Source organism: Poeciliopsis prolifica, unplaced genomic scaffold, assembly GCF_027474105.1.
Source record: "Poeciliopsis prolifica strain line A6 unplaced genomic scaffold, Auburn_PproV2 SCAFFOLD002, whole genome shotgun sequence".
Classification (NCBI taxonomy): Eukaryota; Metazoa; Chordata; class Actinopteri; order Cyprinodontiformes; family Poeciliidae; genus Poeciliopsis; species Poeciliopsis prolifica.
In genome coordinates, this window is record NW_026562377.1 from 3,737,257 (window position 1) to 3,754,032 (window position 16,776).

General features: G+C 35.1%; 2 protein-coding genes across 2 annotated transcripts in view; one reads left to right on the plus strand and one right to left on the minus strand.

Moving 5' to 3' along the window:
* Nucleotides 1-3,200, plus strand: part of ddah1 (dimethylarginine dimethylaminohydrolase 1) — a 67,981-nt gene extending 64,781 nt beyond the window's left edge. The window contains exon 7 of the mRNA XM_055054429.1: nucleotides 257-3,200. Coding sequence (XP_054910404.1) covers nucleotides 257-373 — 117 coding nt within the window. The 3' untranslated portion in view covers nucleotides 374-3,200. The remainder of the gene's footprint in view (nucleotides 1-256) is intronic.
* A 38-nt stretch (nucleotides 3,201-3,238) lies between these two features.
* mpl (MPL proto-oncogene, thrombopoietin receptor) lies at nucleotides 3,239-13,577 on the minus strand. The gene is made up of 12 exons (XM_055054416.1): nucleotides 13,320-13,577; nucleotides 11,239-11,359; nucleotides 9,925-10,100; nucleotides 9,611-9,762; nucleotides 8,566-8,716; nucleotides 8,371-8,479; nucleotides 7,320-7,480; nucleotides 6,799-6,941; nucleotides 5,972-6,125; nucleotides 5,453-5,534; nucleotides 5,175-5,262; nucleotides 3,239-4,769 (listed from the first exon to the last, which is right to left on the minus strand). Exons 1-12 carry the CDS (start codon nucleotides 13,432-13,434, stop codon nucleotides 4,329-4,331), a joined length of 1,893 nt encoding a protein of 630 aa, XP_054910391.1. The 5' UTR covers nucleotides 13,435-13,577; the 3' UTR covers nucleotides 3,239-4,328.
* Between the last annotated feature and the right edge of the window lie 3,199 nt (nucleotides 13,578-16,776).

Here is a 16,776-nt window from a genome sequence, read left to right on the forward strand (position 1 = left end):
GACTATCTGGCAAGATCTTCTAATTATTTCTACTAACTTGGATCATCCAGATACCTTTTTTTTAATGCAGCTGAGCCACTGACTGAAATCCCACTTTTAAAGGACTGGGTCAGAAAAGTAATGAACAGAGTCAAATTCAGAAGACATGTTTTCCAATTGCACTAGATTGAATGTTGCATACATTTTCTAAATATCTTGTAAACACAAAAATAGGATTAAATATCTGTGCTGATACTCTTGTCTTTGTATCTTGCAGGTGTTTGAAAAGCTGAAAGACCACATGCTGATTCCTGTGTCCAATATGGAGAAAGTTAAAGTGGATGGAGCTCTCACATGCTGCTCTGTGCTCATCAGCAAGAATCCAAACAACTGAGCATGTTGAAAAGTGATCTTTCAGTGCATGGTAATCAAGCACTGCAGCTGGTATACAGCTTAATGTCGAACTAAAAGAGCAAGTTAGAAGAGAGATGAGCTCTTTCAGTGTTTTTTATTACATAAAATCTAAAGGGAACCATCAGGTCATCTCTCCAGTACACTGAAATTACAATAAGACTAGTTAAAATGTGAGAGTAGTTTAGATGATAACATAAAGTATCAGGTTACTAACGTCTTTTTAAAAAAAATCAGGATTAATAATCGAGCTATTTTGCCCTAAAATTGAAAACTGACAGTGTTCAATATGTAAAAAGTGAACAAAAGGACCAAAACAACTGTTACTCATAATGTTAGATATTATTTAAAATCAGTAGAGGAATGTGTAATGTTGATTTACATCCTTGAACCATATGAGGATTCTGACTAATCTGTGAACATCTGTGAACATCATTCAGTGTTTATGATCCTTAAAGAGGACCTCAATGAAATTAACACAGATTCAATAGATTCCCATTTTGTCATTGTAAGATGAAATATTAATAACATTGTTCTGCAGATCTAAACGGAGATGTGTATAGAGTTAGCTCATATTGTTTACATGCACCATTTTGACTGTGATTTACCTTTTGTGTGCTCTTGTGCCTACATAGTGTGAGTAAACTTACATTTTTAGAGAAATGTATTCTGGATCAACATCAAAGAAAGCAGTTCAACTAGAACTGTCACCTAAACCATAGTTTCACTTTTATTACCAATTCAAAGCAAAATTCTGACTGTTTCCATACACTTGGTGCTGAATCTAATTCTGAAAATACATCAATGTAGCAAAAAGCTTGAAACATCTTCTGGTATGATTGTAATCTTATTTTTTTTTAATCCATTCTTGTTTTGATGTTTAAATTTCTGTCCCACAGAATTTATTATCACTTTTACTTTTAGTAACTCTTGCTTAAACAAATCACTTATTAAAATCCAGTTTGCTATGTAGTACTACACAACCACCAACAGATACAGCATGTTTGTGGCAAAAAAAAAAAAGATTAATTAAAATATACAACCATGCAAAGATCATGAATGTAGTGCCTTGCATATGAAATCACACACATTCAACTTTTTTTCACATTTTAGTCATGTTACAACCACAGATCAATATCTGTGAATTTCACTGGGTTTTTATGTGATAGACCAACAGAAATCAGTGCATATTTGTGAAGTGGAAGAAAATTACACAGTTTTAATTTTTTTAAAGTACAACTTTGAAGAGTTGCATTTATTAGTATTGAACCTTCTTAACTGTGATCCATCTAAATGGCAACCACTGCAACCAATTGCCTTTAGAAGTCAACTAATTAGTTAATAGTACCAATTTTGTGGGATTGAACTTCTATATTAATGCAGTTATTCCTTAAAGTCCCTGATCAAACAATCATGAAAACGAAAAAACACAATTATTTTGTTGTGCCATAAAATGCTGAAAAGTTTAATGGAGGGTTAGATTATACAACCCTATGCCAACCTTTGAAAACTATCTTTTTTGAAGATGAACAAACAATTTCCACTTTGAAACAAGGTGTTGGCATCATCATACTAAGTGTTGCTTTTTATCATCTCTTACCAGGAACTGGTACTGGCAATATTGTAAGATGAGCTAACTGGAATAGATACTCATGCATTGCTTTGTGGTAAAATATTACATAAAGTACGAGGTATATACATTAACATTTGTGGTTTTAACATGACAAAATGTAGAAAATACTTTTTAAGGCACTGTATATTTTTATTGAAACCAACACAACCCTCCTTCCTACTTCTGCCAGTGCCTTTGTGGAAAATCAATGACTTTTCTCCCGCTGAACGACTCTGAGGTTGCTGCACTTTCTCCAACATCATTAGTTCTGCCTGTGTTTTTGATTACACTGGATGTTTGTTATTCTTGTTTGGCAGTTTTCCCTTCAGAATCTGATGTATGCCGTCCTGTCAGCACTCTCTGTAGCACAAAATTCAACAGGATCAAATGTGATTGCAGTCAAGAGTTTTCAGAACCAGTTAACCACAGCCATGTGATGAGCTTCCAGTAGAAGCCTACCTAATGTTGTTGCTGCTTAAGTAGCTTCATTTCCGTTGTTGGCGAATTCGTGTTTGAGGCCTGTAAACATGACAACACGATAAATATACACGTGTTCTTTAATAAACCACAACCCTGCATGTCCATCACATCTGAGGCAGCTCTGGTTCTCGATGTGATTGTCTGTGAAAGTTGAGGAAATGACATCATGAGGTGACTCAACCTCCCCCCATAGACATTAGTGTATGGGCAAGTGGGCAGTGATGAAACATGGAAAGAATTCATGTCGGGAGGAAAAGCAGCTTGGGGAGTAAACACTGGCCCTTTTAAATTTTCTTCTTCTATTGCCTGTCTAACTTTGAACACATTCTGTCTCCCACCTTTCTCCTAACGCCTCATGGACAACGTTGGGCTACTTTATGACTGTGACATCATAAGCCCTGGCAGACGCTGCTGATCTGCTGCTGGTGTGATAGAAAACAGTAGTTGGACTGGATAGTTTTCTTCTAATGCCTAAGCTGCATACATAGACTGTAATTAAGAACTAATATGGCTAAATTGCTAAATTATCTAAATTTGGGTACAGATAAAAATATTTTAGAGCTGTTAAAATGTCAAACATGTAGGATTTACATCCACTCCTAGTTGTTAAGGTGTTATTGTTCCATCTCAGGTGTTTTGGTTTTAATTCAAACTGTTGAACTCCTCTATACTTGAGCCTTTTCCTTTTCTTTTATGAATAAATTAACATTAGCTTTCATCTGTGTTGTGAGTCATTTATTAACCTTTGAGTAGAAACTTAAAAAAATAAAATAAAAATAATGGCATCTCAATCCTTATATCTCATATCAGTATGCAAAAAGTTCACAAGATCACAAAGCCTGAGAAAATGGGAGTTTATGATTTCAGATTCAGTCCGTGGTCCCTCCAAGTCCCTCGTTGTCAGCAGATTTCAGCAAGTTGATGTGTGCTGGCACCATGTGGTGTTAAACAAGAACTACAGAACAAAGTGCAAGGTCCCTGCGCAGTGCGCATGATACATGTTTCATACTTTTCCAGATTTACTTTATTTAAAACACCGACAGTATACATTACACATTAACCACAAGAGGAAACCGTATCAGGATATAGCTCAAAGTGCTAACTTTGCATTTACCAAAATTGCCTGATATAATTAAAAAAAACAAAAAAACAACATATAAACACCTGGATTATTATTATAATTATATTACTTCAGTTTTATTTTTCTACACTCATCAAAGATTGTGTAAGATTTTTCTCTCTAAGAACCCTGACAGTCTATTTTTTAAAAAGAAATTTCAAATGTATTATTCTTAAGCATTTACATGTTTATATTGGAGCCATACAAGCTCTGAGGCAATAAAGTAATGGATTACTGTACAGAACAACTAGAAATAGTTAAAAACAAATATTACTATTGTATTGTCCCATATAAAAGAATGTAAAGTTAGATTCTATTATTTGAACTTAATTTTACATGAAAAATATAAGAACTGTTATAATATGTTCAACATAATCCAAAGTACTCTTAAAAACAACTGCATAAAACTGCATAAAAGCATTTATGACAGCGCTTATTGTTACACTGGTTATAATAAACATTTCAAGCTTTTTCTATATATTGATAGTAATGTTTTAACATAAAGCTTCCTTTTAATTTTTACCATCACTTTTCTTGTTTTTGATTCTTTTCTTGTTTTTAATATTTTACTGAAAATATAATGGGACAAACCAGAAAGATGATTTGTTCAAAACTTGATAACTATACTTTGGTGAAACCAGCATCTGTTAATGATGCTCAATTCTCTATGTGAATTGAGCACTTTTTACAGAAAATTTAAGTTGGAAGCACACTTGCGTTGCATGTTTAGTCGAGGGAAAGGTTAGCATAGGGGTTACTTTCATCCCTTCCGACTTTAATATTTTTACTCAAGCTCTCTGTAGACTGAGATAAAGGTAGGTAAGAATGGTTAAAATAGTTGTTGCACGAGCAAGGCTTAAGACAGCGGCAGGTAGTGTAAAGTTTATCTCCTTTCTCAGGATCTTTTCCATCTTTAAACTGCTCATAGACATAACAGTTTTCCTTAAGGCAGAGAATGGACAGATCTTTGTTCAGAGTTACGTAGTCTCTGAGGGTTTCGCTCCCAGAACTTCCATCTGCTTGTTTCTCAATGGAAAAGCTTCCATCAGAGGAGAGGAAGTCAAATTCTTCAGTAGGCTTGTTGAGTTTTGGAAGCTCAGCAGGCATGATCTCCACTACAGAGGAGGTTGTGTCTTCAAAATACAGCTTCAATGTGATTGGAGGATCCTGTAAGGTGAGTAGAGCAACTCGTTTTGAATTAATTTAATCATTCAGCTTAAAATGTATTAATTCTGTTGACATTTATTATACATTTCCATTTGTTTTATGATGAAGTATAAAAAGATGTTTTTCGGGGGGGTTTCCCAGTTTGTTTCCTGGTAACCTTAGGAGTTACTTTTTTGTCTATTTAGTAAGGTATTTGAAATGTCTTTCAAAGTAACTTATAAGTTGCAGGAAAACAACCACTTTGTTTCATAAAAATCAACAGGTTAAGTATCTAAGTCCTGGAGATGACTTTTAAGTTCTGGGAAAGTACACACTATACTATTTTGTGCTACCATTTTGTTTTTAGTTGTTGTTTTGTGTATGATTGCTTATATTTACTTTAAATCCTGTCACTAAATGTTTTACCCATTTCTGCTGGTTGATGTCTGTCAGGAAGCCCTGCAGAACTTTTTCAAGGTTGGGCACTGGTGGCCAAAAACACAGCTTGAGCTTCCTAAAAAAACAAAACAACAAAAATTCATTCATAAGGATGTTTTTTTTCTAATACTTTTCAATTTCTTCAAATAGTAGATCAGTTTCAGAAAATGTATCATTTCTAAATAGTGATATCTGTTTCAAACAGGACATATAATAAATCTATAATTGTTTTTACAACAAAATGAAACGGTTGAAAATAAAAGTACCTGCGATAAAGTAAAACGGTTGTGATGAAGCTGATAGTTATGATCAGGATGGAAACGGAGAAACACCACAGGAGCTGCATGTCTAGAAACAGTAAAACTAAAGTTGGAAATATGCATTTCTACAACTATGTTTTCATTCATGAAGCAAAATTAATTGAAATTACAACCTAATAAAAGCACATTTTATTAGGTTGTGATAGATGAATGATATACAGCTGCATTGTGTATTTGATGAAACTGAAACATTTTCATACTAAACCAATTGAAAAGCTTTTTTTATTTATTATATATATATATATATATATATATATATATATATATATATATATATATATATATATATATATATATATATATATATATATATATATATATATATATGCCACCATGCCTGACAGCTGCTTTGAGGTCTTTCTTTAAATGGTGTTTGCTTCTATATATATATATATATATATATATATATATATATATATATATATATATATATATATATATATATATATATTATTTCAGACTTACCTGTATTATCAGTGATGGTACCTGGGAGGACATCTGACCAGTCACTCCAGTGTCCTGAATAAATCGACCCATCAGGTTTCGCTCTAACTCTTACACTGAACTGGCCTCCTGAAGAAAGACGTACACACGCGCTAGTGTGTCCCTCTTTTGTTATCTGCGGGTAGAAATATAAAAAGTTAATAAATACTTAGCCATACTATTTTTTCTTCATATTTGATGCATGCATTTTCATTTGTTTATGTATTGTTTAAGGTTTTGTGGTACTGCATGAATACAAATCTTTATAGAAACCTTCATTTTACATTAATTTGAATTTTGGTGAGGTGACAATTTCTTTCTTTTGGCGCCATCTTGTGGTATAATAATGGAACTTCCAAGACGGGATTAACGCTAACATTGAGTACAGGGTTAAACAATAGGTCAAAGCATAATGCATATTTTGCTTTTGCCTTTTTTGGATTACCAAGAACAACAAGGCTGTACATGATTGTAGAACCACCATGAAACAAAATAAGAGCCATCATGGTGAGCTCTGAACTTCTACTGCTTTTGTTTTTGTTTCCATATTTACATAAAAAATGATGAATTCAGCAAACCAACCAAAATTTGAGAGGTTTGCCTTTAACTAAAGCTGGGTATTTTTTTACTTGGGTCCTTGTAGTTTCCTTTACTCCTCAATGTTTTTCCGGAAGAAAGAAAAAATATTTAGGGACTCTTCTTATCAGAAGATAAAACTTTGCCCACCATTGTTATTCTCATTGAAAGAGTGACTATTTTGATTTTTAAGCTGTTGATCAGCTCTGCTTTTGTTGGTGGATGTAACTTACCCTGAAATCTTCAACTTCTCTGACCTGAACGTCAACCTCATACACAAGGTGGTTTGACGGAAAGGGTTGAGGAGCTTCCCACTCCAAGCACAACTTGTCGTTAGTCAGTTCTCCTTTCAGATGACTTGGTGGGCCACTTTTAACTGTTAACATGAATCACAAAAGATTATGTAAAAATCTTATGTTTTTGATGAAACATGGCCTGTGAGAAAATCAATAACTAACTGCATTGTTTAAGAAATTGACCTCAATAAAAGATTCCATAAAATTTATTTGTGTACTGTGATGACCTATAGAAATAAAAATATGATTGATTGTCCATGATTGTTTCTCTTACATATACACGAAAGTTGTGCATATGTGTTAGATTTATAAAAATAATATTTATATTCTGTACTTCCTAAAAAGGATTGACCTCATTAACACAACTTCCTGTAAGAACTTGAACTGTTCAAAGTTCTAAACAAAGAAAGTACATCTTAGAGATTTTCTTCAGTGAAGTGTAACTCAGTATCACTCACTGGACTTTTTCAGCTCAATCTCTTCACTGAAGAACAATCGTTTGAGTGGATCTGAGGTGCTGTTGAGCTTGACCTTCATTGCTCCAGACTTATCTCCATGAAAAGAACACGTGTCAGAAAGATTTCCATCATCCTGACACTCCGTCCAGTTCAAAGGTTGACTGTAAGAATTGGAAGACAGCTCATCAAAATAGCAGAAAAACAAATAAAAATCACAACTAACTGTTTTGAAAATATCTCTTTCAAGGCTCAGTATAATATGTCCAGAATTTAAATTATATAAACATCCTATATGCCTGCTTTTTCGTTCCAAAACGCTTTTTTTTATTTTTATTTATTTTTTTTTGTTTATCAAAAAAAGCTGTTACCACCCATGTTTCAATATCTTTAAGAACCACCGCCAACAGCAAAGCTTTATATTGTTTCTATTTGTTTATGTCCCTGTGTTGGCCAACGTTCAACAATTGGACAGATCACCTCACAATTTATTCTAGAGTACTTTCATACAAGGAGAGGTTTGTTGCCATCTTAATAATGTCCCGCAGATTCTCTGCCTGCAGAGCAAAACCAAATCACCATCACCGCCCCACCACCATGCCTGACAGCTGCTTTGAGGTCTTTCTCTTTAAATGGTGTTTGCTTCTCATTATGGCAATCTCTGTTTTGGTCTCGTCTGCAATTATAAACCTAAGTTGTACTGTATTGTTTTTTGTGATAAGTGTTCTCCCTGCACTTTGTCACAACAAGTAATGAAAGCTTACTCCAGGGGTGCCCAACATCGGTCCTCAAGTCCCTTTAGTTCTCTTCCTAGTGGTAGTAGCAACCTTTTCAGCAAGTCAGTGGTTTTCTTAGGCCTTCTAATGGGTCATCATTTGATCCAGGTGCATTAAACCAGAGAGAGAACTGAAACATGCATGATACTTGTCCTCAAGGACCGGCTTTGGGCACCACTGGCTTATTCTTTTTCTATCACAAATATCAGTATTTACATGCTGAGCCCTGCAGAGATTGAACACACCCGCACCACACAGATATATAAGGATATTAGTACCTAGAGCTATAGAAGAGCTTGTAATCATTTTCTGCACCATATTTGGTGCTATTCCAATGACAGGTAACATGTTGCAGGTCAGAGGTGAAGCATACCAGGGAAATATCATCTACAAGGAAAAGGTTGTTATTTTTTAAGCATAAGCATCAGTTGTAAGTGCAGTCATCCAACCAGGCTGTTTTCAATCAGACACACCTGCACTTTGGGGAACTATTGCTCGCACAGGTTTCGACCAGGAACTCCAGTATCCAGGATGTGCATCTGGTCCATTTCCACATTTCACAGAAGCCTGAACCTCAACCTCCTCACCTGGTTCCAGTGAGAGCAGAAAGTTTTTGTCTTTTCCCTGCAAATAAGAAGGATCACTTTAAGTACTTGTCTTGAACTATTACCTTATAGATTGATAAGAAATAAATGGTTCATGTTGGGTCTTTTTATCCTTTCTTCTTTAAAATAGTTAAACTTTCAAAGCTTCCAGGAAGTTTCAGTTTGCTTTATTATTCCCCAGCACATCAATGAATTAATAATAATAAGGTAATAAATAAAGTTGTTTTAAGTGTTCACCAACGTGTTCAGTCAGTCTCTCTCCGATTGCTGAATCATGAACATTGACCTCAACTCAGGGAAAAGCTTCCCTGGCTGCTTTAGATGTGATTTCTTGTGTGAGCTCCAGGATGAGTCAGCAGAGTGTTTTTAGTGTAATTTGTTTTATTCATATATGGATAAAAACTCTAACAATTGTTTTCTGGAGATGCACAGCCGTGGTATCTCTTATCATACCTATGAATGTCAAAGATTTTGTTTCTTATGTGATCTTGAATTTCTTCAGATGACAAAACGAGTAATCTTTTAAAGAGGTTCTATTTAAGTGACTTCTTTCTTTTACTGGTTTGGTTATGATCAAGGCAGGGTGTGATGTCCCAAAAATGGAGTTAATCACAGTTCAATCATGATTTAACAAGGGCAGGAATTACATTATATGCAGGTCCAAGTTAGCTTGCTTTGCTTTTGGCTTTCATTTTTCTTTAGTAAATGTAATATTTGTTTGACTGTTTCATTTTGTTATTTATTCAGGCTGTCTTTTCCTCAAATTGAAATTTATTTGATGATTTGAAATATATGTATATGACAAGAAACTAAACATGGGCAACATCTGTGAGGTGGCTTTACTGAGTACCGTATGGAATAAATTCAATTTAAGCAAAACAAGTATAATATATGTACTCAAAACATACATTACCTCAACTGTTTTTTCCCCAAGTGTCTTGGAAGAATGACGAATTCTATATTCTTGTTTCCATGTGGTTTTTAAATTAGTGTCCAGAGAAATAAGCATTTTTCCCACAGTGTCTCCTGGCTGTAGGGAGACATTGGAGGGGGGATCCAGAAGACCTGCACATAAAATATAGCAAAAATTAAAATTATTTTGCCTAAATCGACCGGAAGTTCTCAAAACCCTTTGACTAATATACATCTAAAGACTAGCATACAGTGTTAATGTTTGTTCATGATTTCACAAGAAAAATTGTATTATGTTAAAAACAAGTTTCTTACAGAGATCCTCCACATAGACTGTCCGTTTGTACAATGTGATGTTTTTGGTCTGATGCACCACTTTCACTTCCGTCCCAACATATATGAAGATATCCATCCGTGGAAATGAACAGACATGCAGGAAAGTTCCGTTTTCTGTTCCAAGGATAGACATCTTACACGTCTTACTTTGGTCCCTTTAGTGATAAATTTGTGTACAAAAGAAGCATGATATATTAGAAAAGAAAGACATTTTTACAGAAAATTCTACACAGATCAAAAACAACTTAAACCAAAATATTTTCAAAAATATGATTTCAAAATCCTCTGCTTTAAAAAAGTTTAATGATCTTTTTAGTTGCAGCAACAAAACAAAACAAACACAGATTGTGGCATACACAATCTCTCATATAGTTTTTTTTCCAAAGTTTTTTTGTACAAAAGCAAGTTTCCATCAGACTCAACCTCCATGTTTGATAGTCGTATGAGATGTTCTGGATTTTAGAAATTTGTGCTGATTTGCAACACATCTCCACTCTCGCATCACTCCTAAAGTCCTGTGGTTATTTTCATAGGTAACTTTTGAAACCTAAGGTGCACTGCGTTACACTTTTCAAAGAAAAAAAGCAATTTCTCTTTTCTCATTATTAAACAAGTGATGTTTTCCAACTTTCCTTATTAGATAAGGCTGACTGCTACAACTAACAGTTGACATTTGGAAAAGGCTGATATTGAAGTTAGATTAATTTTCCTGTGATTCAGAACCGTTTCAGGATTTTCTTACTATTAATATTTTTCAAACTGCAGAATAATGAACCTCTTTGCAGCCCTTTCTTGACTGATGCTATTCTAAAATAAGTAAGTAAGTAAACTTGACCTTTTACAGGTAAGAAACCACAAAGTGCTTTACAAAACAAAAAACAAAGAAGATAAAATTTAACTGGATATATAACAGCATACATGTGACATAAGGGAAAATAAAACTAATTAAAAGCCACTCTGAATAAATGTGTAAAAATAATTTATTTTTAAGAATTATTATTGTTACACATTTACATGCTGTCGTTAACACATACATTGTTTCATATAGCAACAATGCCATGTTGTTTTATTAGGCATAGGTTCACCTAATTTCAAAATTATAAAAAGAGAGAAAAACAAACAAAAACAAAACAATATTATGATCAAAGTCATGAATTTTCTTCCAGAAGTTGGTGAAAGGATGCAGAGATAATTAAACTATTTGGCTGAAGACAACAGGTCCAGAGGGCCCATCTTGTGTACCTGAGGTTTAAACAAGTGTTGCAGAGAAAAACTGGACCATTAAAAACATACCCTCCAACATTATAGAGAAAATTATATGTCCCGTTGTCTGTGGTCTCAAAGAAGCAGGTGAAATCAGCCATTGTTCGAGTGAAACACTTTGGATTTTCTTCATCCTGTATGAGCAAAACATCTGGTACAGAAAAAAAAATATCACATTAATATGATGCATACATGACAGACATAGTTGCCAATGGGAGCCGCTGAAACATCACAATAGTTGGTAATATCCACTTTGGCTGATAGGAGAACACTTTATCTTTGTAACATTTTACAAAGAAAGAAATCTTTGACCATTCATCTTTACACAGTCAAATAATTGAGATGACAAGAGCAGTCTGGTCAATCATTTCTGAGTTGATTTGGTCAAACATTATCTTGTTGAAAGCGGCACTTTCCAGGTAGACCAAAAATGACCTCATGACATTATACAACAGCAAATGGGAAACAAATGGGCTCACAGCATCATAGATACTACACCACGTTTAAAAGTGGGCATGAAGGTCATGTCTACATTCAATATAAAAAAAACATATACAAAAATCATTTTGGTTATTTATTTAAAATGAATTATTGGTGGTGCCAATCAAATGAGGCAAGGAAAAATGTTCCCTTTTAATGTGGGTTTGTTGATCCTCAAGTCAACAGTTCTCCTGGTTGAGCTGCTGGGTTGCTAATTCAGGGAATTACAAATATCCCAGTTTATTTGGTAAGGAAAAAGTGAGGAACTTTACAACTTAGAAAGGAAACGGGTGGCATGATGGCTCTCCCACAGCTAAAGCATTGTTATTATTACTATTATTAACACTGTCATGTTTTCCAGCTTGCTCCATTTCGCTGTTGGTGTAATGAGGACTATAGGGTTAAGTGGAAGGAAATGTAGGTTACTGCATTTCCTTTACAAGCCCTGATTTGTGATAGGAGTCTGTTGGCTCACTTGGGAGTGATAAATTGTTGGATATATCTAACATAAAAAAAATATTTTAAAAAAATAGCAGAAACTGGGTAATTTGACAAAAATAGATAAATCATTAAACTTATTTAGGTGGAACACATTTTTTCACAGAATTTCCTCCCAGCTGAGACTTCAGTGGTAAATCCTGGATAAAAAAGGGTCTTACAGTTGTATATTTGTACCATTGTGCTCTCACACTTACAGAAAATTATATTCCTGTAAAAGTTTCCAGCTTCTGCAAGCTTGAGGAATTAAGATTTTTTTAAGATCTCTTCAATTTTACTGCAAGTGGCAAAACTACAGGGTCTTGCGACAGTTGATGCAGAGTTCTACTAGATCTTAAAGTCAGCATATTGGTCAAAGACACATTTATTACTTTGTTTTGTAACTGATAAATTATTGTTCCACTAACTTCTCATTAGCTGGTCTGAGCTTCCACTGGCTCTTCATTCTGGAAAGAACATTGCTAAGATAACGCCTAATAAGACAACATCAGTACAGGATAAAATATGATGTGCATAGTTCTCATCTTTACTATTTGGAGTTAAAAAGACGCTGTGACACATCTTAGTAATATCTGTAGGCTGAGCCAGACCTCTGTAAGAATACAGTGTCAGATTGTGCAGATGTTATGCAATAAATTTGTGACATTGTAGAGTTTGATAATGGATAAAAATTGAAAAAAGGAAAGATGTTTGAAATAAGTGAAATGTAATTTTATGTACATCTGTCATTCTCTAAATAGAAATGAAACAATTTATAAAAATTTGAGTGTGACATCAAGAATTTATTTTTAGACTTTTAAGGTATCCTTGACAATAGGTGCAGACCAAAAATATCTCAACAAAACTCATTGAGGAGTCTTAAACAAAAATATTTATTTTTCTCCAAATGCAGTGTTGTCATTTCTTGCACCTTTGTCTTCTGCAGATCTTATCTTGTTCTGACAGATATTACTTTAACCTAAATTAAATTAAAAATAAAATTATACACACAGTCTGACAACAAACTTAAAATACACAAAATAAATGTCTCTATGAATTGATAGGCATTTCCAACAAAAAAAAGCGCAGTTAGTATAGCAACAGGGGAAACATAATTTAAATTTCACCTGAACATTTCAACACTGTACACTTACCTTGCTTTGACAAAATACGCTCAATTTCAGCATTGCAGTGCAAGAAGGGCATCAAGTCAAAATGCATCCACAAGCTAAAGAGAAATATCTGCCATATGCAACGCTGAGTCATCATTGACTGAGGTGTTGTGCTTCCAATCCTAATTTAAGCTCAGCTCATATTTGTGTTTGTGTCTACTTCATGTAGTTTTGTCTGGGTGTCTGTGGGTGGGATTTAACAAGTTCAGAAGGGTTGAACTAAAAAGCTCAGCCTAAAACAGGAAGTGGACTTTATCTGTGGTGGAAGCTGACTCCAAAAAAGGCAAAATAGGAGGAGAAATGTACATTGTTTTTTTTTTTTTGTTTGTTTGTTTTTTTTTTCTTCATATTTTTAGGACACTACCACAACAAATGACTGCTGGAGATTCCAATTATTCTGACCTCTGTTGTATATATTTCAAGATATTCTTATTTGTTGTGTTGACCAAAAGATTAATAGGTGAATAATGATAGTTAAGTCACTATAATCTTTAGAAGACTTGGGACTTACCATTTCCCGAAATAATGTACTTTACAATGTAAAGCTCAGTACTTTATAAGCTTTCAAATTTTTTGTTCTACAGTTCATGAGACAGTCGTGCCCTCCTGAAAAAACAAATAAAAAATGTACTCAAAAAGAAAACCATGTGTGCTGATTAACCACATCCTGACCTACTGCACAGCAGCAGTACAGCAGGTTTGGTTTTATTTCTCACGTACAGAGGCAGGCCCCAGTTCTTCATCGCCCTGGCAGTTTTAAATAATATTTAAAACTGCCAGGGCGATGAAGCCTCTGGCGATGAAGCCTCTGGTAGAGGCTCCCAGGCCTCTACCAGAGGCCTGGGAGCTTGAGGGTTCTGCGCAGTATCTTGGCTGTGCCAAGGACTGCTGCACATTTCTGGACTGAGATGTCTGATGTTGTTCCTGGGATCTGTTGTAGCCACTGTTCCAGTTTGGGGGTTACTGCCCCGAGGGCCCCGATGACCACAGGCACCACTGTGGTCTTCACCTTCCAGGCCCTCTCCAGTTCTTCCCTGAGGCCCTGGTATTTCTCCAGTTTCTCGTGCTCCTTTTTCCTGATGTTGCAATCACTTGGTATTGCTACATCTACCACAACGGCTTTCCTCTGATGTTTATCCACTACGACAATGTCTGGTTGGTTCGCCATTACCATTTTGTCTGTCTGGATCTGGAAGTCCCACAGGATCTTAGCTCTGGTGTTCTCTACCACCTTTGGGGGTGTTTCCCACTTTGATCTCGGGGTTTCCAGTCCATATTCTGCACAGATGTTTCTGTACACTATGCCTGCCACTTGGTTGTCGTTCCATGTACGCTTTCCCTGCCAGTATCTTGCACCCTGCTGTTATGTGCTGGACTGTCTCAGGGGCCTCCTTGCACAACCTACACCTTGGGTCTTGTCTGGTGTGGTAGATCTGGGCCTCTATTGCTCTGGTGTTTAGGGCCTGTTCCTGGGCGGCCAGGATGAGAGCCTCTGTGCTGTCCTTGAGTCCAGCTTTTTCCAGCCATTGGTAGGATTTACTGATATCAGCCACTTGGGTTATTTGCTGGTGGTACATCCCATGTAGGGGCTTGTCCTCCCATGATGGTATCTCTGGCACCTCAACCTCCGTTCCCTGTTGTCTGAGACATTCACTGAGCACATTGTCTGTTGAGGCTTTGTCCCTGATGTATTTATGGATCTTAGTTGTTTCGTCCTGGACAGTGGTTCTCACACTCACTAGTCCTCTGCCTCCGTCCTTGCGGCTCGTGTACAGTCTCAGGGTGCTGGATTTGGGATGGAACCCTCCATGCATGGTTAGTAGTTTTCTAGTCTTAATATCTGTGGCTTTTATCTCCTCCTTTGGCCAGCTGATTATTCCAGCAGGGTATCTGATTACTGGCAGGGCATAGCTGTTTATCGCACGGAATATATATATATATATATATATATATATATATATATATATATATATATATATATATATATATATATATATAGTATATATGTTTTTTTGACTCACCGAACATCAAAATGTGTCACTTTTGTGGAAGCCATTGAGGACAGAAAGTTAAAAGTGTCCTGAATACATGTTTATGCTCTAATTTTGTTGTTACAGCAAATAAAAAATATCATATTTAAAAACTACAGAAATCAAATATTAACAATGTGTGGATTATAATTAAATATTGAGTTTGTATCAAAGTAAGTCTACTATAGCAGCTGTTACACCGCTCCCTGTTGTTTACATCTATGCTGTAGTTACACAGTTTTTCTGCTTCTTTCAAAATGTCCGATTTTAAATAAGTTGTCATGGAGGGTCATGGAGGTGGGACCCAAACGGTTGAAAGAATAAAGCTCAGATTGATATCAGTTGAAGCTTCAATTTTAGTGCAACAGAACAGACAAACCACACTAACCACATGAACAATGAAATACATTCTTCACGTCTTTTATTGTTCATGAAATAACTTTTACTGCTTAAATAAGAGTAGAAGTGAGAAAACAATATAAGAGAACTTCTAGACTGGCTAACTAGAGTAGAATATTTATGTTGAATGAAAAGCTAACAAAACAATGATTTTTTAACTATAAACACATTATAGTAAACACTATAATATATTTACAGTCTTTTCCCTGGAGGTGAGTATTCAAAAGAATAAGCTTAACGCTCATAGTTTACTTCCTTAATATATCAACAAACCCACATTAAAAGGGAACAAAATTACATTTTGTGTAATTATCGTTTCATTCGATTAAATATTGAAAAGTTAAATGATCAGTTGTATGTTTTTACCTTTGTGCTAATCTGCATGCATTAATTTTGCATGTCACTGCTGCTGACGCATCTGTATTTCCCCACTGAGGAATAAAAACATGTTTCTATTTCAAATTTTCTATTTCTAAAAGGGACTTTCTCACACTAAGCACTGCTGCCTAAAATGAAACGTCTGCGCAGAAAAACAAAATGGCTGGTGAAAGAAAAAAATCAACAGGTTAAGTATCTACCACAAACTGCTTATATCAGATTTTATCTAAGTTTCTGAATAATAGGTGACACTTCCTAAAATGCAAGGGGTTATCTTGACATGTACTGAACATTTTGTGCTAAAGTATGAACTCCATTTGATTAACATAATATAATCAAGTGTAGGCATACTATTTTATTATTTGAAAGAAGTAAGATGGAACCGGAAGATTTTTATAACACATAATTTACAGCTAAATTGCAATCCTTTCTGACAAAACTTTACAGATGATGGATCTGTTGCTGGCATTGATCAACCAAATAATGGCGGCATCACCAAACACACTGGTAGATACAGCATCTACCAATCATGTTGAGGTTGGTACTCCAGAAAGTTTGTCTTTCAGATCTAACAGTGTTCTTTCAAAGTGCTCTGCAAAAGTTGAAAATGTTTTACATGTTGTCACATTACA

What these genes read in the sequence shown, in the direction of transcription:
- mpl (XM_055054416.1), bottom strand. Translation starts at nt 13,434, where the DNA reads ATGATGACTCAGCGTTGCATATGGCAGATATTTCTCTTTAGCTTGTGG. An exon ending in TTGGGGAAAAAACAGTTGAG is followed by an intron (nt 8,717 to 9,610) that starts GTAATGTATGTT and finishes TCTTATTTGCAG; the next exon opens with GGAAAAGACAAAAACTTTCT. An exon ending in AATAGTTCCCCAAAGTGCAG is followed by an intron (nt 8,480 to 8,565) that starts GTGTGTCTGATT and finishes TTTTCCTTGTAG; the next exon opens with ATGATATTTCCCTGGTATGC.